The sequence below is a fragment of the Haemorhous mexicanus genome, chromosome 1 (assembly GCF_027477595.1).
Source record: "Haemorhous mexicanus isolate bHaeMex1 chromosome 1, bHaeMex1.pri, whole genome shotgun sequence".
Taxonomy (NCBI): domain Eukaryota; kingdom Metazoa; phylum Chordata; class Aves; order Passeriformes; family Fringillidae; genus Haemorhous; species Haemorhous mexicanus.
The window spans coordinates 5561069-5584768 of record NC_082341.1 but is presented as its reverse complement, the minus strand read 5'-3'; the positions used below and the strand labels follow the sequence as shown (position 1 = coordinate 5584768).

Genomic DNA, 23700 nt, shown 5'->3' with positions numbered 1-23700 from the left:
AAGTACTGAAGCCCCTGGTGACTTTCAGGACTACTCTGATGCAGATGAGCTCATGGGCAGGTGGCTGCTCAGCATGGACCATGCTGACCATGGTCAGCAAACCTGATGGCCATCAAGACTGCCCCCAGCTGATGAGACTGATGGGCTCTAGCACCATCCATTGAGATAACCTAAAGTCCTCCCTTTTTCCTCAGCTGGATTTAGAAATTAGGGAGAGGATGTGGACAGTGCAAACACACTTTGTTTCTCATGGAAACCCACTCATCCATCTGTGCCAAGCAGCCAAGGCTTCTGAAGAGCATTTGAAACTGGATTTTTTATCTTACATGCTTTTCTGCAGCCAAGTGCCAGGATGTCACTCCTCTGAGTCACCAGCCTGAACAGTGGGATAAACTGCTGCAGCCACTTCTCTCCTGGGAGAGGGCAGCTGAACTGCACAGATGTTTTCATGTCAGCTCAGCTGCCACCTGCAGCCATTCCCGTGGGGAAATGGCTCCTGGCTGGGACAGGAGGTAGCAGTTGCAATGACACAAAGGCATGGAAGTTGTTCATTGTGGTCCCAACCCAACCATTTTGTCTTCAGAACCAATACTGCTGAAGCTGATCAGGCTAAAATGCTCAAAAGTGGTTAGTGACTGTTTGTGCTTTCCTGGAGAAACCTGAGGGGGACCCACTTTGGGATAATTTGTGACAGCTATGGGCTAAGCCATTATTTGTGACTGAAGGCCTACAAGTTAAAAATGCAAAGCCAGAGATGGTCAGATCTTGTTTGATGTTTGCTCTGTCTTTTAAATCAGTGCTCCTCCAGGCTTTCTCCAAATCAGAATTCAGAGAACTTCCCATTCAGTAGCAGCCTGATGGGTGGTGTTGTGTTCATTTGATACTGCTCAGCATCACAGAGTGATCTAAAAAAGTACATCCCCAAAAATCTAGTGCTGCAAATTGTGATTTTTTCCAGCTCCATCTACTCAGGTGTTCCATTTGCAGGAGCAAACCCACAGTTGCACCTCAGGAAGCTGCAAGTGAGGGCTTAAGCCATGTTACAGTGATGCATTTTCATGGACTGGCCCTTCATTTCTTGCTCATGAAAGATACAACAGATAGCCCAAGTGGGTCCTTTTCCACCATGGGCTCACACTTGCTCAAAATAAATAACAGCAGAAGGGTCAGTGAGGTTAATGAGGCAACTGCAACATCTTTCTTCTACCTTCCCCAAACATATGAAGAGATTGCAAAAAGAAGACAGAGCTGCTAAGAAAGAAAAAATTCACCGACAAATTTTAACAAGAAAAAGGGGAAAATCATCAAATGCAAAGCCAAGAAACATGATGATTTATCTCCAAGCACGCTGAGGGGTCAGATTTGCTACTTCCTTGTGCCTGAGCCACAGCTGAGGCTGCACATTTGTGCCCAGTGCTTGTGACTCCTGCAGTGAATACATCTGTACAGCAATGGGCCCCTCGCCAATTAGCCCTTAACTCCAGCTCACATTTTCTGGATAGATCAGATACCAAACCTGTTTTGCAAAAGACACAACATCCTTCACATTGCATCACTGGATGAGCATCTGTTACTGCAGAGCCTGGGTGTTGTTTCCTAGATGGGCAGGGAACTGCCAAGTGAGTTCCCCACCCCGGCCATTCCATTTCCAGCATCCATTTATTCAAAAGGCAGGAGGCTGACAAATGAAAATAAATGCCAGCAGAGCTCAGAGCCTCCCTGTCACCTCAGGACCCCATCCTGTAAAATACTGATATTTTCTGTGAAGGGTTGAGGGCTCTTGTACTTTGCTAAGCTTTTTCTGACAGCTGGGACACCCTCAGCAGCCTGCAGAGCTGCTTTCCTTACAGAGAAAAAGGGGACATCCTCTACTCATCTACTGAGGCCTTACAACTTTGGTTCAAAATTGTTTTTAAACAGATGCACAAATTTTGTTCCCCAGCCCCTTTAATGCACACTTTTTTTTTTCTTTTTCTTTTTTTTTTCCCACAAAGCTAAATCCAGTAAAACTTCCCTATCTACAGCATTTGCTGTTTACAGAATTGTCTCAGGACTGGTCATCCTTGTCCACAGAGAGTAAAAGTGGGATTACCAAAGTCCTAAATGAAGGAAGATGTGAACATCTGAAAAAGCAGCAACAGTCTCAAAACTGTCAACAAAACAGATAATTCTCACACCAACCAGTTTCCCACATGCAGCTTGGCCCCTTCTCTCATGGGTGGTGTGAGAGTCTATTTGCAGAACTACAGGGAATGCCCAGATAGGTGTGGAAAAAAATTCAGTCCAAACCCTGAAAGGAATAAAGCTGCTTGGCTCCAGAGAAAAAAACTGCTTCTCAATTTACTGATAATCTGACACCACAGCTGGGATCCATCACACTCACCTTTCTCTTTAGGAGATACCTTGGCTAATACATGTTATAATCACATTTGCCTTTTTTTTCCCCCACCAACATAACCTGGTTTTGGCACCTTGTTACTCTGAGTGGGCTTTATCTCACCTAATGTAAGACTTGTGGCTAAAGTGAACAGAAAAAAAGGCACTTCCAAGGAGAGAGATTATTCTGGTCTGTTTTTGATCCCTACAATGAAATGAATCCTGCCCACACTGACTGTAGTAGTGACTTCCATAATTTAAAGACTGTTAAAAGTGATGAGCTTCAATGCAGATTATCTACATAAGAAAAGATCAATTCCCACTATCTCAAACTAGCAACCTGTCCAGGCTGCTCTGCCTGTGTAGCAGCTGTTTCCAAAAACACCATCTCATGGTGTTGCTCTGCAACAAAGATGCTGGCAATCTGCAAAAGGGCTGAAATCTGTTGATCATCTGCTCATATTTCCTGGGTGTTATTTGAACTGGATGCTGAACCCTTCTGGGAACTACCTTTGGACTGAAGGAACAGCCCTCCTCAAGCAGCCCAAGAGAAGACCAGAGGTCAGATGCAAACAGAGACCAACCAGCAAGAGAAAACACAATCTCAAGATGGCAAGATTCATGGAGTCATTTAAAAATCATAACTTTCTATCCACCAGACAATGTCAGGTATTCAAAAGTCAAAAGAAATCAAGTTTAAAACTGTCCCTTCAAGAAAAGAAAATCTCTGTCAAACTCAAGATTTAGGTATTTGCCTCCTGACAGCTCTGAAGAGGAAATCTCACCAGAAGGCACAAACCTTTCTGATGAGGCACTAGGCACACATTTCTCTGTGAATTAACTCATTGTCTTCCCACCCTGCCTGGAATGGTGAGTCTGGGTTTCTCACCACAGACTCCATGTCGTGTAAATAAATTACAGCAATCTCCAACAACATTTAGAAGGAAACGAGAGCGCGAATCACATACAAAAGTTATAAAGTACTCACCAGGTCACCTGTCCCAGGCTTTTCCATAATAACTGGGGGGAGCAGTAACCCTGCAGGAGAAGTAGGGTCTGGGTGGAGTGCCCCGGTGCCTCCTCCTATCAGGGAAACCACACCATTGCAATCCACTGAGCTGTTCCTTTTGCCCGTCTGGGTGTAGTTGGGAGTAGTAGGGTGAGAACTATGGCTCACTTGACTTTGCACGCTTGGACGCCTCCCAGATCTTGGAATTAAGAGAGAGCCCCGGTGGCTTTCATTTTCCCCAGCGATGCTGATCTCATCATCGGCAAAATCTGTCTCGGAGCAAGTGTCTCTGCCACGGAGTCGGAAACTGAAAACGCTTCCGTGGCTCGTTCTGCGCTTCACCAAGTTTGCACTGGGACCATAACTAATGCCAAGGAGAGTCTGGAAACCCCCAGAGAGGAAAAAGGGGAAAGAGAAACAACATTTTGCAACATGTTTTTCAGGAGCGAGGAAGTTCTGGGGGAGAGCAGTAAGTTCCATTTTAAACCAAGCGCTTCAGAGAAAGAGAGATTTAATTATTGGTATTCAGGCTCCGCAAAGTTAAGAGGTTGGACAGTCATTCCTAGCCTTTAGGTATTTGTCTAACACTTGGCAATTAAAGATGTGCTGAAACAGGAAGGGTCAAGGTGGCATTCAGCTCACAGTGTGATACTTCCTTTGCTTCTACTCCCCCCCATGGGACAAGTGCCAGAGGACCTGGGAAGGCAGCACAAGGAGTGGAAGACAGGAGCAGGGAGAGGGGATCCAGCTCCAATCTACTGCATTATCACACTTCTTCATAACAGCTAGGGAAGGAACGGTGCAGTGGGAGAAGAATAGATAAAGAAATAGGGCAGGAAATGAACTGCAGGGAAAATGAGAAGAAGAGGGAAGAAGAAGAAGCAGAATACGACGGAAGAAGGTGATAAAAGAAAAAGAAAAAAAAAAAAAACCAAAAAACAAACCAAGAGCAAGAAGAGGGATATGGTTTATTAGTTTGTAAAATTATTATCTCAATGCACATGGCTGCTTAAGGGCTAGGTAACCTCAGTACACAGCAGTCTCCCTCACTTAAATATCAGCCTTGACGATCCACTCTGACGTCAGTTAGTGAGACTGCAACTCTGCCAGAGCATCAGCAAGATGTAGCCAAGGACTAAACACACCTAAAATCCGGCAGAGCAAAAAGGATCTTCAGAAAATGTGTAAGGAATTCAAGTCTATCCCTTTCTCTTCTCTCTAAAGAGGAAATTACTGGAGTAAGAGCATTTAGGCAGAATATATTTTTGAATTTATGCCTGAACAGAATTTCCAGCTTCTTCAGAACTTTCCCATGAGCCAAGTACCTATGAAGAGAGGTCAGATTGCCACAGCACCCACAAACCAGATAAATCGAATGAAGCCTGATTTCATTCTGTGCTGTAGCTTACACCACTGAGTTATGTAATGATGCTATTTAGTGACACTGGTACCTGGAGGAGTACAAAACCCAGGCTCTTTCTAACTAAAACCAACCTTTTTGGATTGCTACCAAATTTCAGCTGGTCAGAAATCCATGCCTGGGTTTCCATGGCACAGTCATTGAGACTGATTTCTGATGGCAACACACTTCCAGCTGCTAAGATAGCATCTGAATGATGACTCAGCCTTATTCCCTCCAACCATGCCAGACACAGCCTTGCAGAGAAGATTTACTATAAGTTTTGAAATGTGTCTCCCATGCTTCTCATGCATATGACATCCAGGGGCGAAAAGTGAAAACAAGGAATGCTAATCTGAGAAATAAACTGAAAATGCACAGCTCCAATCCACAGTGCTTCTGGCACGTGGTGTCCTGAAACCCATCCAGAATGAAGCTAAAGAGAAATTCTGGGTTTAGAAAAGGTGCAATTTGTTACGCAACCCTCTTGACCAATGAGACAGCAACACAAACAATCAGATTAAAAAATGCATGTCATCTACAGAAATCCAGCTCTGGGTAAATTTTGTGAGCTGGGGAGTCATTAATTGGTCACATTTACTTACACCACTTACATGTTTTTTATGAGCTTTTTATGGCTGCCAAGTATCCCTAAATTCAATGACAACAAAATAGAAAAGGACTTAGCCCATTACATGGCTCTTCAAAACAACAAAACAAACTGATTTAAACTTTGCCCTCAGTTAAACAAAGACAAATTATCTGGAGCTATTTATGATCCCTTGATACATACAGCATGGGCAGATTCACATTCATGCATGTCAGGAACATTTACATAAAACTTTATTTAATAACTCTGTCACTCTGTTTTTCTTCCCTGCAATAGAAAGTAGAAACAAGTGCCACAAAGTTTTGACTTGGAGGCAACTAGCAAAAGAATATAAAAATGTTAATAATGTCTTTGTATAATATTTAAAAAGCCCTCAGAGACAAGTTTCCTCCTTTTCTCCTCCTCTCTTTTATTTTTAAGCCTTGCAGGTTTCCACTAAGATTTTTTTATCTCTGGTAGGGATAGGATAGATATAATCAGATGAATGAAAGAAAATAAACCAGATTGAGGGTTATCTTGAGGCAAAAAAAAAAAAAAAAGGAAACAAATTTAAAAAAACAGGTTTATAAAAATGTTTAATGGGATTCATTTAAAAAAAATAAAGTGGTAATATGTTTCCTTCCACTGTTCTAGCACAGACTGTATGCTGTATCTGCCATGTTAATATCAGTTAAGATATTAAATACCTGTTTCTTCTAAAAGTTTCAGTTGAAATTGCCTTGCTCAGAACCTGGCCTGTCAAGGAAAGTACAGTGTGGAACAAGTGATGTTTCAGACCATGGCTTACCATCCTCCTTTGACCATCATCATAGTCACACTTGGGATTCCTTTGGTCTTCCCCATACTCATCTGCCCCCAAAGATTTCTTTTTCTTTCTCCTGTTTCTTCTTTCTTTTGCACTTTTAGGTGACATTTCCAATGAGCTGAGTGACATTGAATCAATTCCTTTAGCTGCTAGTGCCTAAATCAGAAGATTGTAGAAGGTATAAATATTGTTATTTCAGCATTTCAGTGAAAACTACTACAGCTCAGAAATTATTTTTCATTTTAAATTTTAAGGGTGTATAGGAGAGACATTAAAAATTTCTGGAGATAAGTAATCATAAAACTTAGGAATGGCTGCATAAAAGGATGGTTTTTATGTGGAGCTCCCACACAAGACTGCTTGACATATCATGAAGGAGCAGCCTGTGTGCACACACCGTGCACACATCTCTGGGCTAACACTTCTGGTGCCAGGCAAAGAAAAATCTCAAGCTGGGGAACCTCAGATTAAAGCCCCCCTGGACCTCAGCCCCTTGAAGGGCTGGACAGGAGGGCAGCCCAGCTGGCTGCAGGGATTTTCTCTCCCCTGCACAGAGGGATGCCAGGAGCAGCAGGCAGCTCAGCTGGCACCTTTCTGTAAACACTTATCCCAATCACAGCACAGGCAGCTGCGACCAGAGATGCAAAGAAAGAGCCATGGGCTTAACTGGAGATAAGGTGGCCTTTGCTGTGCCAGGTGCTTCCATGCTGTGCTGGCTATCTGCTAGGATCTCTGCAGGAGCAGGCTGATAACACACCAGCTGCTGGGAGCCCTGTAGAAGCCCAGTTCCAAAGCCTGAGCCCCAAAACCACAGCCCTGGGAGCAAACGAGCAGCCAGGAGGAAGGACTGATAGGAGATGGGGGAACTGGGGCCCTGTCCCCAGCACAGGCAGGAGGAATGAGGGGACTCTGGCCACAAGGGTTGGGAGGTGCTGGAGAACCAGTGGTGGCCACATCAGTGGCCTGGAGACCAACCCAGTGCAGAGCACCCAGCTGAAACACCTGAAGAGACTGAATTGTTAAAAAAAGCCTCTCCTGGTTCCCCAGAACAGGAGAAACAGATGAATCCTCAGTGCTATTGTCTGTAAGCCACTAGAATCAAACAGGCAATCATCTCTCCACTGCAAAATACTCCCTTCCTCCCACAGGCATCAGTCCAAGGAAAGTGAAGGCACTTAACAGCCGTGTAAAGAATCAATCATGTATTTCAAGGAGTAGCGGTAGCTCTATCAAGCTGAGAGCACAACAAAACTTAATTCCTGTGGGAAATATCTTTCATAAGCAAGCTGCTTAGAGCAGAGAGGAGGAGGGCTCAGACACTGGTCTAGGTTGTTTTGGTTGGTTTGTTGGGGTTTTTTTTTTTGAGTCAATTGATTTAATTGCTATGCTGAAGTGCTTTCTCTTCATAAAGATTTGGCAAGTCTTTTGGTGTTAAGCTCAGATTTAGGAATGTGTTAGACCAATTGTATAAATTGACTGATAGTCCCCAAGCAGGTCTAACAATTAAATTTCTGCTCCCTTTATACTGCACATTTTAAAAGCTGGCCTGAACAGTTTTGGTTTTCCTTTTTGATTGCTGTCATATTTTGTAGATCTAGAAAATATTGCAGGTTGTGCTACTAAGCATGCTGCACTCATACTGCAAAATAACCCAATTTTTAGTTTCTTATAATTTTCTTACTTATTGCTTGAATTGTTTCTGTGCTCAATACCTCTCTCAGATGCTGAAAAAGGATTTAGACTGAATAGTTCCTCATGGCATGGAGGATCACAGAATCACAGTACAGCTTGTGTTGGAAGGGAGCTTGAAGTCCATACAACCCCCCTGCCATGGGCAGGGACACCTTACCAGCTTACTCAGTCAAGCCTGGGCTTGAGGATGGCCCCATGTCCAGCCTATCTACCTGTTCTGTTTGGGTTCCTGTGGCTGCAGCATGTCCTGCTCCTGCAGGCAGGCCATAACCCACTGCAACAACTCCAGGGGCAGAAAGGTGTGGGGCCAGGCATACCTGGAAGGACATGTGATGGCTGAAGGATGAGAGGACAGCTTAGTTCCAATGAGCCCTGATATGAGGATTATGCAAAAGAGAGCTCTTGAGGCAAGAACTTAGTGGTACAGTGAGAAAGTCAAAACCAAAATCTTGATGGAGGTTTGGAGAATCAGATTGAAACTGAGTAGCTCTGACTGGGGGGAGATATCTCAGCAGGACATCTGAAAGTTCCATGGTGCAGCCACCCAATTCCTTTTCCTGAGCCTCTCCTTCCAAATATCTACTTTGAGATGCCAGGAGTTGATTTGCAGAATTACTGGACTTCATTAGTGAACACCATGGACCCAAATCACTCCACTCCTGAACTTCCTTCCCATAAAACTAGGATAATACTCCAGGAATATTGCAAATACAAAGGAATATTTTTGAAGCATGTGGAGTCTGAGCAGTGGCAAGAGGCCCTGAAAAACCTTGGAGGATATTAGTCACTTCCTCTTCCAAGCAGGCTTTGACTGCCTGAGCTGGGAAGTCTGCTCGAGCTGCCCTAAGGCAACAGAACAAATGATGAGAAAGCAAAGAGCTGCTCTCGAGTCATGTACTCTCCACCCTTTCCACTGAACAGGGCACAGGCAAGATGAGAAATGGTTGGCTGAAGAAAAGACTCTATTATAAAGCATATAAACAAATGGGAAAAATTCAGATTTTCAGGGGCAACTTTTTTTTTTGACACATTATGCTTTCTGGGCTTAATGTTCCTTTTCTTTGTGTACACACAGGCTTAATTGAAATCAAAGCCTTCAAAATGAAATTCTTAAATATCTTTAATTATAGCTGGGGCTACCAAAGTTGACTGTTATTAGGAAGAGCTCAGCTGGAGTCAATACACATGAAAATTTGTACAAAATAGGTACGAGCTGGAGCTCAGCTTGTTCCCTTAGGTTATGGCAGAGTTACTCTGTTCAAAGTGGCTGTATATGGACTAAATTGCATTTACCTATTACTTAAACTATCAAAGAGGATCTTTAAAAGGACTTAAATGATTCATAAGCCACTACTAGCACTTTGTCAAGAGTGAATTGCATTTTCTATTTTCTTTCCAAGGATTTAAATGGGCTTTGGATTAGGCCCTGAAGCCATATGTACCCAAAAGAAAATTATGTATATTAGTTTATATTGTGTTTCAAGGATTTATTTCTCTGAACTACAGTGCTACGTGTTATTTCAGACTAATTTTCTTATTGTCTTCTTGTTCACAGCACCTAAAATGTTCTCTTCTGCTGTTTAATAAAAGCTTTCTACCCCACACAAACCACATGCAAATTAAACACTGTTATTAAGGCTATAAGGCTACATCCACCACTTGGCCTCCCTGGTTTGTTTGAATTTATGACATAACATTAAATCCATACCCTTTGCATAATTTGCAGATCTTAACCTCAAGGTCTGCCTGTTTACTTTTCCAGGAATGAAGCTGTATGTGCTTCAAAGAGGTTAATCTACACCTTTACCTTCGTTTTCAAACAATTGGATATTTACAGCAGGTGGAGCAAGACAGTGAGGCAAACAAGGTGTGCTAAAGGGGTGGTGGAAGGAGGTTCAGCTGGGGCTCTGGCTGAGCTACCCACACAGCTGGATTGTGCTCAAATGCACAATCATTACCATCATTAAAACATCTCACATGCCAAACTATATTAATTTTCTCTGCTGGCATATGTGGCATGGTTAAACCAGTACACATCTGGATACGTAAACCCCAAATGGCCCCACTCCTAACAGGGAGAACTATAATTTTTCTTTCACACACAAAAAAAAAAAAAAAAAAAAATTCCAATAACTTTGTTCAGTACAATAAGCATTAAAGTTCTTTCAAGCAAACTCTTACTTTGGTTATCACACAAATGTAAAATTAAGAGGATGTAAATTCTAAGGTAACATTTGTTCAAGTCACCCAAGGCTAATCATGTCACAGAGTTCACTGACCTCCTGCTCTTTCTTCAACATCTCCATGGCTTCCCGAAACTTTCTTTCCTTCTCCTCTGTTTCAGCAATAGTGGCTTGGTTCTGCTCCTCATAAGCCATGGCCACAACAGCCAGAATCAGGTTGACCAGGTAAAATGAGCCCAGAAAGATGACCAGCATGAAAAAAAGCATGTAGATCTTCCCAGCAGATCTGAGAGTCTGTACGTGCAAAAGTAAAATTAACACTGCTTTACTGTGTTTTTAAAAAGAAAAAAAAAAATAAAGAAAAGAAGGGGTTTCTTTTAAAATTAATTTATAATATAATTGAGTTCAGTCTTTGCAAAATAGTTCAAACAGAAAGCCTTTGATGAGAAATGACAACCACATACAGGGAAATAATCTCCTCACCAATAAATTTTTATACCTTAATCAAAAATTGTGTGTCTTGCAGTGAATTAATTTCTAAGAGAATAATGCTTTCAGTGCTTTCCTCCTGTATCAAATATCTCTGCTGGTTTTCTTTCAGAATAGATATAATAGAGTCAGTTGCAGTGAAAAATTCCCCCACAGTTCAATCTGGTTTTGTCTAGTGTGTAGAAACCATCCAAGTGAGATTTGTGTTGGATTTCTTCAGATGTCTACAACCCAGGACCTTCTTCAGAGAGAAAAATACACGTTTAGGGTGCAACTTAACCAAATATCGAGACATCTGCATGAGGACAAGAAAAACCAAACCTTGGGCTCTGTTGAATGTATCCCCTGGTTCTTCACCAGATTTATTGGCATAACTGGAATTTAGGGGGACAGCTTATGTGTAACAGATATGTCCCATGCTCAGAGAGTTGATACTACTGACAGAAAACACTGTGTGATAGTATAAGGTCAAATAATGAAGTGGAGTGATGTTCATCCTAATTTGCCATGACAGTTTCTGTCTTCCAGAGTTGTACACGTAGCTCTTTGCCAAGCAAGTGAATACAGCTGTTTAAAGAATCTCCAGTTTCATTGTTTTACATTTTCCTGAAGTGAAATTGCATAACTGGCTGTATGTGAAGCTGAAATCCCCCAAATCTTCAGCAATGTTTACCCCAGTACCTTCAGAGTGGTTCTGCCAAAGTTATCCCCTGATTTCCATAGGATCACCTTCCAGTTTTGGCAGGTTTGAGATGCAGCAGCAAATCGTCAGTGGCTTCATGGACAGAGAATGTAATTCAGGATCAAACTGGCAGATGTAGTTCTTTGGGGTTTGCACACATTTCTGGAAATGCATGCTGAAATGGGCACTTACTCAGAGACCACCTTGCATGTGACTGTGAGTTGAGTTTGGATCTGTTTGTGCCTCTGTCTGTCAGGTGTCCATGATGAAGAGCTTGCAGCAGAGAGAACTGAGATACATCACGCTGTTTTGCCATTTTCTGAATTTGTGTTCATCACTACGCCTTGCAAAACCAGATATGACAAGAACACAGGTGGTTCTCTGGCCTTTTCTTGGGCTGGACTCAAAATATTAACTTGTGTTACACCATCCACCAAAAAATCACCAAGTGGTGCTGTGGTGATCTTCCTTAAATGGTGAACTTCATTTAGACTCAGGTGAATGAGGGTCTTTCTCTCAGTACCACTTTTTCTCAATTTCCTCAAACACTCAGCCTAATGTCTTCAGATATCATCCCTCTTAAGAAAATTAATTCATTATTAGAACTGATTGTTCTTCTCCAGAACATCTGACTATCCTTCTCTAGAACATACACAAAGCAGAGTTTACCTAATAGCCAGCAATTCTTTCTTGTCTTTAACTGCTGTATACGCCACTGTAATAAGATGATGTCTTTATTTTTATTTTATCAGTAATACAATGGCCTCATACCTGTTGGTAAAGACGTTCCCAGTAATCTTGAGTCATAAGACGGAACAAGGAGAGAAAGGCCCAGCCAAAAGTATCAAAGCTTGTGTAACCATGGTCAGGATTTTCCCCAGCCTTCAGACATATGTATCCCTCAGGGCACGTGCTGCAAAACATCAAATACAATCTGTGAGGTGCATCTTAGATGGCTCTAACATGGAGAAACTGATTTCCAGGGAAACACATCCAATGCCCTTGGTTAAGAGCACAGGTCATCCATGCTAAGCTCCTTCACTGTGTAAAACCATAGGAAATAGGTGATGCTCCTTCACAATATCCAAGGTCCTGGCAAACTTATTTTTTCTTTGAAAGGATAAACATGAAAATAAAAACCATAGCATGAACTGCAAGGGCAAATAATCACCTAGCATTTTACAAATTTTGAATAGATTGGAATCAGGTGCTTATATATGATTTCTCTGGGCACTTATTCCTAATTAATGATCAAAGACCTGGTGTCTCCTGTTACAGTAGCAGGTAACACTGGGATGGTGAACCTGCCCTTTTGGTTACACAGTCTGACACTGGCTGGGCACCACCAGCCTGTGCTATTGGAGCACCTTCCTGATTGCTTCCTCTGCCTGACCTCACTCACCCCCCAAAAGGATTAAATGTTTAATCTAAGAAACCCAGCCCTTTGTTCCACTCACCGCCACAGTCTGGGGTCATGACATTTTTTCTATTTCTGCCAGGAAATGCTTTCCTTGTGTGTCTTGTGGATTACTGTATTAAATGGCATGCAGATAGCATGAATCTCACTGGCTCTCATTAACCTTTGAGGCTCTTTACAAGTAATTTTCTAGCCCCATATGCCGGGAGAGATAAAAAGTGCTCTCAGTGGTACTGTGTAAGCACTGAACTGCATCATCAAGTGAAACACAAGGTGGGAGATTTCCTGGGTTGTTCCAGCCTCTCTCTCAGAACAGATTAGTCCAAAATCCCCACAGCTCTTGCACATCAGAAACCACTTTTCAAAAAGTAAGGTATGACCCATTAGAAACTGAAGATATAGAAATATGCAAAGGCTTTCTTCTGCATGTATCCTAGGGAGAGAGTATGAGACCAAGTGCCCTGGAGCCTCATGGTATTTGGGAATTTTTTAGGTGAGAACCATCTAATATCTGGAGAAGCAGACCTCAGCAGAATGTGCAGTTACACCCTGTTCTCCTAATCCTTCAGACAGAGATGAACCTGGTACCATTCCCTGCAAATTCCAACTGCCACAACTGGGGATGGCTGGAACATGAGGGATTTTGGACGCATCACCAGTCATGTAGATTGGATAGCTTTAAGCTCCATTTTCTCCCAGAAAAATACCTTAGAGTTTCTCAATCACTGCTACTTTCTTACCAAAGCAGAATATTGCCAGAAATTGAAATGCAAAGCAGAAATACAAATAAAGAAAATTAATCTTTAAGATTCCAGAAGAAATAAAAATTGATCCCCGAGAAAGCAGAGTGTGTGTCAATGTGAAAGCCAGTGTTCTTTTTCACTAAAAACTATAATTTTTATACACATATAAAATAAATTTTACAGCACAGGATAACAACCTCTATTGCATGTCAAAATGAGAATATGTTTTTATACAAATCTATGTTGTCTGCCACCACCATTAGACATTCAACAGCACTTTTAGAATCTTAATTTAATATCAGTAGTGAATCACACATTTTAAAGTAAGTCTGCTTTGAATGCTGATAAAAGGAGTGCTGAAGCATTGCAAAATGTGTGCAGATCCTTGTTTACAGTAGTTTTCAGAAAAAGAAATAAAAAATGAACAGCTGATGTTTAGTGAATTAAATGTTACACACAAGTGGGGGTATAATAAGTGATTCTGTCACCTTAGGTAGAGCCAAGTTAGTTTATACCAGTTGAGAATTCAGATAATAACAATTATATCTCACAAAGAAAGAAAAATAGTCACTCCTAATTTTTTCCCTGCCAGTCTAGAAATGCCTCCTTCTAGATCCTTCCTACTTTTGACTACTTTTTTTTCCTAGTAAGAGCCACATTCCAATAAAAAACACAGTAACACCACTGAGTTAAAAGATAATAAAATGCAGAAATCTCATATTTTTTCTCCTTAAAATATGCAGATGAACAATGAATGTCCCTTGTATACCCCTGTCCTAGAATTTTCACTAAACCTCCTCTCTCCCAAAGGCAGCATCTGCTGTCACTCTGCTGCAGGGATGTGAGATTTCTGCCTCTGATCTGCTGCAGCAAAGAGCCTTCATTGCCCGTGATGTGCCACTCAGCTGCTCAGGAGCTCTGAGAAATGGATTCTCCAGGCTCCTGAGAAGGAAATTCCCTTTGCTGGCTCCAAGATATCCTGTCTACACAAGACATGAACATTTCTGTAAGGCTGATTATTTCTGCCATGGAAAATGAATTCACTCACACACTGGGCGTGGTTGGAAACTTTGGGATCATGGCCAAAGGTGCAGAATCCTTTCCTTAATCTCTCCCTAAAGAGAAATCCTGAGTGGCTCCATTGATCTGGTCTCATTGTCTTATTTTAACTTTATTACTAATGGCTAAACAACCCAATGAAGCTGAGAGAAACTTTGCTGGTGGTTACTTTAATGGTGGACTTCAGCCTAGGCAGGGCAGTCATTTGGAAATCAGGCTTCTTCTGGAACAAGTTACCTAAAATCTTAGGCAAAATGGAAATTTTGCCATTAATATAAATTATTGAGAAAGGTGAGATTTTCCTCTGAATCTCAATTAGTAGGGAGAATTTCCTCTTAATCTCTTCACCCTTTTGAACAAGAGCCTGGGAGAAAGGAGTTATTAGGAGCATTGGGATGAATTTTCATAGGAATTTCTGAGCATGTATTAGAGGATAAAAAGTCACTCAGGTTCACTGCCAATGTTGCTTTCTAGGGAAGCTTTTGATGAAGAATAATTTTCAAGCAAGTGCTCAAAGCACTTTGTTTGAGAATCTGTAGGGCATAGAGATGCAACCCCTCTGACTGTGAAAGAGAGCAGTAGTACCTCAGAGGAATATTTTCTGTTTAGAAAACAATTAGTATTATACACATATAATGCAATTTTAAAATTTTTAGTTCTGTCCTTATGGGTATTTTTTCACTGTCTGACCCCACAGTGAATGGTTTTACCCCAGCTGGCAGCCAGACCCCAGAGAGCTGCTCACTCAGCCCAGCCCCAGTGGGATGGGGGACAAAATTGGATGAGTAACAGTGAGAAATCTCATGTGCTGAGATAAAGACAGCTTTATAGGGCAGAAAAGGAAGAAAATAATAACAATATGAATAATTACAATAATAAAAGAATTGAGCTACACAAGGGATGCTCAGGGCAACTGCTCAGCCTTTGCTGACCACTGCCCAGCCAGTTTCCAAGCAGTGTCCTTACAACAGTGTCCCCCAGCCAGCTTTCCCCCACTGGTCTGGAATATCCCTCTGGCCAGCTGGGCTCAGCTGTGTCCCCTCCCAGCTCCTTGTGCCCCCCCAGCCTCCTCACTGGCAGAGCATGAGGAGCTGAGAAGTCTTTCACTTAGTAGAAGCACTTCTTAGCAACAACTGAAAACATCAGTGTGTTACCAACATCACTCTCATCCTTAATCCAAAACACAGCGCTGTAGCAGCCATGAGGAAGAAAATTAACTCCATCCCAGCTGAAACCTAGAAAACACACTTCTCTAATATTTTTTTCAGCTTGAAGAGCATTCAAATGAGGTGCTGCAGCATGAAAAGCATGAACCCCAGCCCAAAAATGCTGGTAATGTAAGCTTACACCCTTATTATGGCAACCAGACCCTTGAGACAGAATTTCCTACTTGTCAACTCCTTATTCCTACTCACCCTCTTTCGTGGCCAACAGAGAGATAACCCACAGGGTATGGGAATGTGTTAAAAACACTGAGAGGAAAACAAAATGCTGCTTCCCAGAAAAACACTACAGAAATTTAGGTGTAAGGCTCTCACATGAGAATATTATTCTGTAACTGACACCATTTCCTCTGAGGATTTTTTTAAGGAGCCTCAAGATTTTACTGAACTTCCTCCACGTATGACATTAAGCTTAGCCTCTCCGAATTTTTTTAGCAAACTCTTCAGCTTCTTTTACCTCAGGGAAGCATTTGAGAGGTTTGTACTCTCCTCTGATGCACAGGGATGGGCAACAAAAACAAGCTACATAAATATACCATCCTCCACAGGAGTGTCACAGGATGCTGTTCAATTGATCACAATAAAATTAGTGTCATTGATTCAGAAAAGTTAAAAGCAGCAGCCTACCTACCTATCCATCAGGCTGTAATCACCACTGCAAGCTGGCATTGGTACAGGAAATTAAAGGACATAAGAAACAGCTTTGGTTTAAATAACACAGGCTGGGAATGCCAGAGAGCTGTAGCTGAGGGGCATAATTACAAAATGCTCTGTCTCAAGAGTTTAATCTAGGCAAGCCAAGCAACCTGCTGATCCAGGCTGCAGTGGCCAATAGGGCTGGGCAATAAAGGAAGATTTGTAAAACATCCGTGCACTGGATTGTAACATCCAGAGCCTGAAAATACAGGGAAGGTTTTCCTTGTGCTACCAGGAGCCAACATCAGTGACAGCTGTGAGGTGGGGGCTGCACTTTCCTTGGGTTCAGGTTGCAAAGGGACACTCTGGCTTGCTCAGTACAGAAGCAGTGAAGCACATATCACAGGCACAGCAAAAATTAAAAAAAACCAAACCCCTATTTTGGTAAGAGTCCCTTAAGTGTTCCTGCTTAGGTCATACCCTAAGCCTAAGAATGCAGAAATCAAGCTGAAAAGTTTGTAGCTGATGTCTTTGACACGTGGATAATTCCTGGGGAATGGGAATTGCCCTGGTGGTTGAAAATGGAATCCCCAAGGTGGGGATTGGCAGCCTTTGAAGGACAGACAATGCCTATGGCCTCCATGGCTGGTTGATGTGCACAACAGAGTCTTCCTCAACCTCCCTCATCCTGCTAAAGTCCACAGACCACAAAAGAGAGGCTTAGATTTCCTTTAGACCACAGACCTGAGTATTTTTCCCTGCACTTTCCATATTTTCTCCTTTCCCTGGACTCTGAGGGAGGAGACAGCAGCCAAAATAGAAGATCATACTGTGGCTTAGAGATCCTTAGACTAATATTTGCTCTTACCCAAAAAAATGAAACTACCCATTCTAAAACAGGAAAATATTTTAAAAAATGAATGTTGGAAGGGTAACTGGGCATGTAGGAGAAAGGGGCCAAAAGCCAGCAGCACTTCAGCCAAAGCCATTGATATCAGTGGGTGCTTGATGTGCTTGATAGTCACAGGTTTTTCCTTCCCCTGCTCTTTCTTGTTTTGTAATATTAAAGACTAATCATGGTTAGAGTGTCTGATTTACAATTCCCCACTACTCATCATCTAAAAGCCAAAATCTGGCTTGCAGTGCTGTGCTTTGTCTTGGATAGGTCCGACCAGGAGCTCCCAGCAGCTCTCACTCCGAGCATCCAAATGGACAGAGAGAATTTGAAGGACATTTATAAAAGCAAGGGAAGGGGTGCCAATTGTCTGAAATGACAGAAGTGCAAGCAAATTAAACCATATGCTGCAGGGAAATGGAGGAAAAACAAAAGTGATGATGACAAAGAAGAGAAGAAATACTCAGATTAAAGAGCAACATCAACCAAGATTTGAAACTGGAGGAGAAAAGAGAAGGAGGTGCCCATGAGCAGGCTTGCTCACAGGCTCAGAGCACCCACTGACCTGTGCATGCTGCTGACTGGAGCCCAGGAAAGGTTCAGCCTCCCCCACTGGCTGCTGGCTGAGGCAGATGGAGAAGCCGTGGGTTCAGCCCGAGCGCTCCGCGCGCACGCGAGCGCACAGGGGAGCGACTCCTTCTCCTGCAGCCTGCCTCCCTCAGGCTCCACACTGCTGCCAGGCAAGCAAGATCTTATTTCTTCTGACTCAATCCAGTGGCCAGACACCAGAGCTTCTGTCTGACCCACCAAACAAAATGTAGGGCAATAATTTATCATCATAAACATAATAGTGGATTACTGCCTAATGAAGGCTGTAGCCTCTAGTAAGTCTGTTCCTCTCATGTGGCTGATGAGCTTATTACAGCTTTGACTAAGAGGTAATATTACCCCTCCTTAAGAATTGAGTGGATTTGGATTTAATCCCTACTGCTGCTGTTTGACCAGAGACATGATCTTCCAAATACACAACTGATCCCTAGGAATTGGGACTGGTTTTATTGTTCCTAAACCTGTATCATTCCTCAAGTCATGCCCATAGCACTGTAGCACCTTTGAGGTGTCACACTTGCTTTCTGTTTGTTGAAGTTTTCTCACCATGAGCAGCCCATTCTCACTCTCCTGTCACTGTACCCAGCTCAGAGTAAATGGAAAAGCTTATGTGATTTACATCAGGATCTAGGTAAATACATTTAAGGTAACCTGCATAGCCTGAAGGTTAGAAACAAATTCACTATTATTGCTTGATAATCTGAGATGTAATTACCTTTTTAGCTCTAGCTGTTTAAGCAACACAGTTATTGCCAAAATATCCTTGCTTTGGTGACATTTGAAGGGGACATTTGGAAATTGTGTTCCCTCCTTCACTCAAGCAGCCTTTACAGCCTGTCCCACCTGTGAGCCCAGCTGTACCTCACCAGGCTGCACTTGGTGAGGGCAATGCACACACCAATCCCATTAGGCACAAGCCAAATTTCCCAGTATCCCATTTCCTGGAATGGAACCATTCCTGCAGCAAGTTAAACACTGGCAGACTATGACCTGCCTGACAAAGCTGGGTAGTCCTGACAGGACTTGCAACCAGATCTTTCTGAACTGAAGATTTTCTCTCTTCTCCAAAAGTTACTTGTTTCTTTTGTACTCCTTGTAAGCACAAAACAAACTCTTGCAGCGCATCAAGGGGGGAAATGCAGTCAGATAAAAAAAATGAAAAGCAACAAAAAAGTTCTGTCTGATTAAATGAAGAAAATTCAAATTTCAGATATTGCTGTTGCTCCTCAAGAGTGTCTATGTGGAACACCTCTGCCCCACTCATCCACAGACTGCACCTCTGAAATGCCAAACCTCCAAGTCAAAAGAGCTCTTCTCACCCTATTTGTCCAGCATCCAGCACAATATGGCCTGAATCTAGGGCCTTCTTATACAAAACAATTAATAACAACAACAATAACAACAGCAATAATAATAATAATAATAATAACAACAACAACAACACAGATGTAAGTAGAGGCAACTTAGAGCTGCAATGGTCCTAACTGCCAGCAGCAGAATAACAGACTCAGCTGTGTGCACCTTGCCCTGGTGCAGCTCCCCAGTTTCTGGTGCAGCTGGGGCTGTGTTGCTGGATGCTGTTTGACATATTCTGGATCTTTGACATTTTTCCAGGCTCTCCCCTGCCAAGTTCTGGGTGAGAGCTGCAGTAGCACTGGTGGAAGCAGCCGATAGCAGCTCTCCTCCTCAGCACGGAGCATGTTTCTTCTCTACCCTTCAGGGCTGTGATAAGCCTTTACAAGGGGCTTTAAATCACTGCCTGGAGGATGCATAAAGGCAAAGGAATGTTACTACAGCTCAGAGAGATCAAAGTGCTGCATCGCTGTACGTGTAACGAGCGCGCTGACAGGAGGGTGACGGGGAGAAACTGCCACAAAAACTCTGCTTTTGGTGCTCATGGAGACCAGGAAAACAGGCATCTGCTGCAATTTTACATGGGGGTATTAATTACCTTAGTAAAATGCCACAACACAGAGGAAAACAAATGTTTGTTTTGGTTTTTTTTTTCTGATAATGCCTTAGAAAGAGTTTGGACTGACACAAAGACTTTGAGGAGCTCTAGAACACATGGTCATTCCTTCATCCCTTATATGCAATGAGCTCAGTGACAGAATTCACCAAACCACAGAGAATCTTGCCCCACAGTGTACATTATTTTAATGCATCCTGTTAAGAAAAATCAAGGTCATAGTAAGAATAAAGGTAGCTAAAGTTTCTATAGCAACAATTACTAGGATGCAGTTGCCAAAGGTGCTTTCTTGTTGTTCCTGAAGTAGATTTACTGGCTGCTTTTTCCTTCCTGTTCACTAGTCTTTTTTGGTAATATCAGTACAGACATGATGCAAATGTGCTTTCATTGTCAGGATGATTTTGTAGACTATTCCTGCCCAAGAGCTGAATACACAGGACATATCATGTGTAAGGGAAAAAAAAAAAATTAAGCAGTCTGATCCAAAGGGGGCATAACTGACTTAAAACATGTACACTTTTCTGAAAAGCTAGCTCCTTGTTGGAATTGCAAATGAAAAAGTGAAAAGAAAGAATTTAACTTTCCCTTTTCTATCTGTTTGTTTACTTTGTACATTGACAGCATCTTGTCTCTTTCTCCTAATGGACAAATTTCCTTGCTGTTTCTATTGCTCAACCAAACCTTCAGGCAGGAGGGGAAATAAAAACAGCAGCCAAAGCACAGCAGACAAACATCCCTGTGAAATTACAGCAGGATGAAACTGAAAATGCTTCAGAGCTGACATGTATCTTCCTTTCCCACAGACAGATAATTCCACACTGCTGCAGCCCCCATAAAGTTCTTTACTCTGTGGAGAGCAGGGGCCTCTGCAGTGCTGTCACCTCACCAGAGTGAGTGGGTAAATGCCACCAAGAAGGGACAAGCTGGAATTGCATGGGAGGGTTGGTGTGGCCTGACAGGGATGTGTTCCACACTGGGAATCTGCTCTGGTGGTGATGTGCTCCAGCAGGATGCCTCCTTGGATCTGGAGGTTGGACCAGGAGGGCAGACATAAAGGATGAGTGTATATACATAAAGATTTTTATAGGAAGTATGTGGTGGTGCCTACTGTTACCTGCTGCTCTGCAGCCTTCACAAGTCATGCTCCACTTGATGCCAGGACTTGATTTCACTGAGGAAAGAGCAGTTCCCACCTTCTGCTCCCACCTAAGATCTCCCAATTATTTGACCATTGCACTGGATCTTTACTGCACCTTCCTTGAAGCTGAAACAAGGTGTTCAACATTGGATAAGATATTGACTGGGGATTAAATTGAAAAGCAAATTTAAAGAATTAGTAATACTTTTTAAAAATCAGACTATCTGAGCTTTCTCCATTTATTTAAAACAAATAAAACAGAAGATGCTGAAATTGCAAAGAGAAATAATTTGTGCATATCCCAGTGCAGCAACATCCAAAAGAACTGCTAAATTTAACCTCCAAATGCTTCTAAACCATCAACAACTGCAAATTGACTTTTTTTTTGGTTTTTTTTTGTGGTTAAGAGAGCCTTACTTTTAGCATTGCTCCCAGTCTGACCAATCTGTCACCCAGAGCAAAGCATTTTTCTATCAGTGTAGTTTTCTGAATATGCTTGTTGTGAAACACCAAGCAGGTGTCATTTTGAGCCAAAGAATATCTTTGATCACAATCATTTGATTTTCTCTCTTCTCCAAAAGTTACTTCTTGTTTCTATTGTACTCTGTTCCTTGTAAGCACAAAACAAATTCTTGCAGTACATCAAGGGGGGAAATGGAGTCAGATAAACAAAATGAAAAGCAAAAAAAAAAAAATATTCTGTTTGATTAAAGGAAGAAAAGTCAGATTTCAGGTTTCAAGAAGGTTTCTGAGGCATCACATGGGAAACCCCACAGACAGATTAGCCCTTGTGCACCTAAGAAATTTGCCATCTCCCTGAAATTCCTACCATATCTCTGCAGAATGGTTTTTAAAGTAGATTCTTGAGGTTGCTTGAGGATATCCAGAAATGCAAATAAATGGGGTTTTTTCCTGCCTTCCTGCCAGGTCAAGTACTAGAGACATGTTTGCTGCAGCTGAGTGACATACATCTATTCAAATCCCTTCTGAACTGCAATCAATATTACCTAGATCCATTACCTCCTGCTTTATTGGCAGCTTGGGTGCTTGTTCAGAAAACAGTCCCTCCTAGTAATGTAATAAAGCCCCCACCTTGGAGATAATTAGATTGCCTGTGATATAGAATCCACTGATGATCATTTCCCTGCTGATTTGGGCTTGCTACTCCAGCTCAGGTTGCATTCTCCATCACTACATGCTCTTACATTAGACCACTTGAATCTCATCACCTAACAATTGCCAGAGCAGATTTATTTGGATTTTTTTTTTTAACTCTTCCATAATAACAGCAACCAGACAAACCTCAGAGTGTCATTAACATGCTTTTAAAAATGCACTGAAATGGCTTCTTCAATTACCTCAAGATTTAATATCCTGGCCACAACACAGAAATCCCTCACTCTAACAACAAATCCTTCCAGGAGAGAACACATGGCACCACCCTTCCCTGAATTTCCTTTGGGTCCTCAGTGTGTCCCACAGGCTGATGAATTCCAACTATGAGCAAAAGCACATTCCACAAATGCTGTGAACACTCAGACATGGCCTTGCCAGCTCTCTTTCCTTACCACACCTTCCTGATGCCTTGATGGGTTCCCAACCCAAGAGTCCTTGCTTGTCATGAATTTCATTACTAATTAATGGGGGAACCACAACCTCAGGCATCTGCTTCTGAAATCCCCCCCCACCTTGCTCCTGTGGTGCAGGAGGTCCCAAGCATGCAGGTTTTGGTTTACTCTTGACCATTTTTGCTCTTGCTTCAATCATTGAAGGGTGAGAGAAAACAAATCCACTTAGATACGCCGGCCTGTAAATGATGCTCTACCTGTCCCAACAGGTGGGAATACATGACTTTGCACATCCCCTGGGGCCTGAGGATCATCTTTCTAATTATCTTCATGCCTTTAAACAACAGCAGTGGATGACTGGCAGCAACTCTGTGCAATGTGTAGCAGATGAGACAACACTTGGTAATTCTGAGCTGAAAAACCCTAGTGTAAGTAGGAATATTTATCACCCATTTTTAGGCATTTAAACCTTACCCAGTGGTATTAAATACTTAACTAGAACAGCAAAAGGCTGAAGAAGAAAGAAACGAGGCATAAAGGGAAAGTTGGTTTCCCTTGATGTCACAAATATTGACAGTTTTGATGTATTTATCAAAACAAGAACAAGAACACTCAGTTTGAAGGTGTCATTTTTGTCCTCTTATACTCAAGAACTGCAAGTTCTCCCCTGGCTGTTTCAGGCTGTAACTCTCTTGTGGGCACAGTGCCTCCACCAGAGGTTTTCTCCAACCATGGCTTTTTGCTGACACATTGCAATTTATTAACTTTCATAGGAAGGAAAGAAGGTGAGTTTGCTCATTTGCCTTGCTGCAAACTAACCCTTAAATCCACACAGGCTGCCAATATATAAACACTCCATGGATATTGGATTGGTGTTTAACTTCCCACCAGCTGAACAATTCCAAAGTAGTAGCAATCAACTCTTTCAGCACTGCCCATGAGCAGCAGCTTTCCACCACCACAGCTCAGGTCATCAGCAAGAACAATGAATATCCCATGACACAAAAAATATTGTTGCTGTGCAGAGCACTTGTTGTTCCCAATATTGGTTTGCAAAGGCTGAGGTTCACCAGCACAATGGAGATTGCCAGATCCTGGGATTCCTGGGAAACATCCCAATACTCTTGGAGTTCTGCCTGAGCCTGGATAAACACAATGTATTACAATCAACAAAGGCCCTAATTAATGGATGCTGACA

At 42.3% G+C, this 23700-nt stretch overlaps 1 protein-coding gene across 8 annotated transcripts in view; it reads right to left on the bottom strand.

Annotated features, from left to right (window-relative positions):
* LOC132323610 (sodium channel protein type 5 subunit alpha-like) overlaps positions 1 to 23700 on the bottom strand; it is a 214937-nt gene that overhangs the window by 111258 nt on the left and 79979 nt on the right. For 7 of the 8 annotated variants that reach the window (XM_059839042.1, XM_059839034.1, XM_059839059.1 and 4 more), the window contains 4 exons: positions 12017 to 12158; positions 10171 to 10368; positions 6182 to 6355; positions 3365 to 3766 (listed from right to left, as the gene is read on the bottom strand). In XM_059839042.1, coding sequence (XP_059695025.1) covers positions 3365 to 3766; positions 6182 to 6355; positions 10171 to 10368; positions 12017 to 12158 — 916 coding nt within the window. The remainder of the gene's footprint in view (positions 1 to 3364; positions 3767 to 6181; positions 6356 to 10170; positions 10369 to 12016; positions 12159 to 23700) is intronic. The other variant, XM_059839076.1, reaches the window with a different exon arrangement.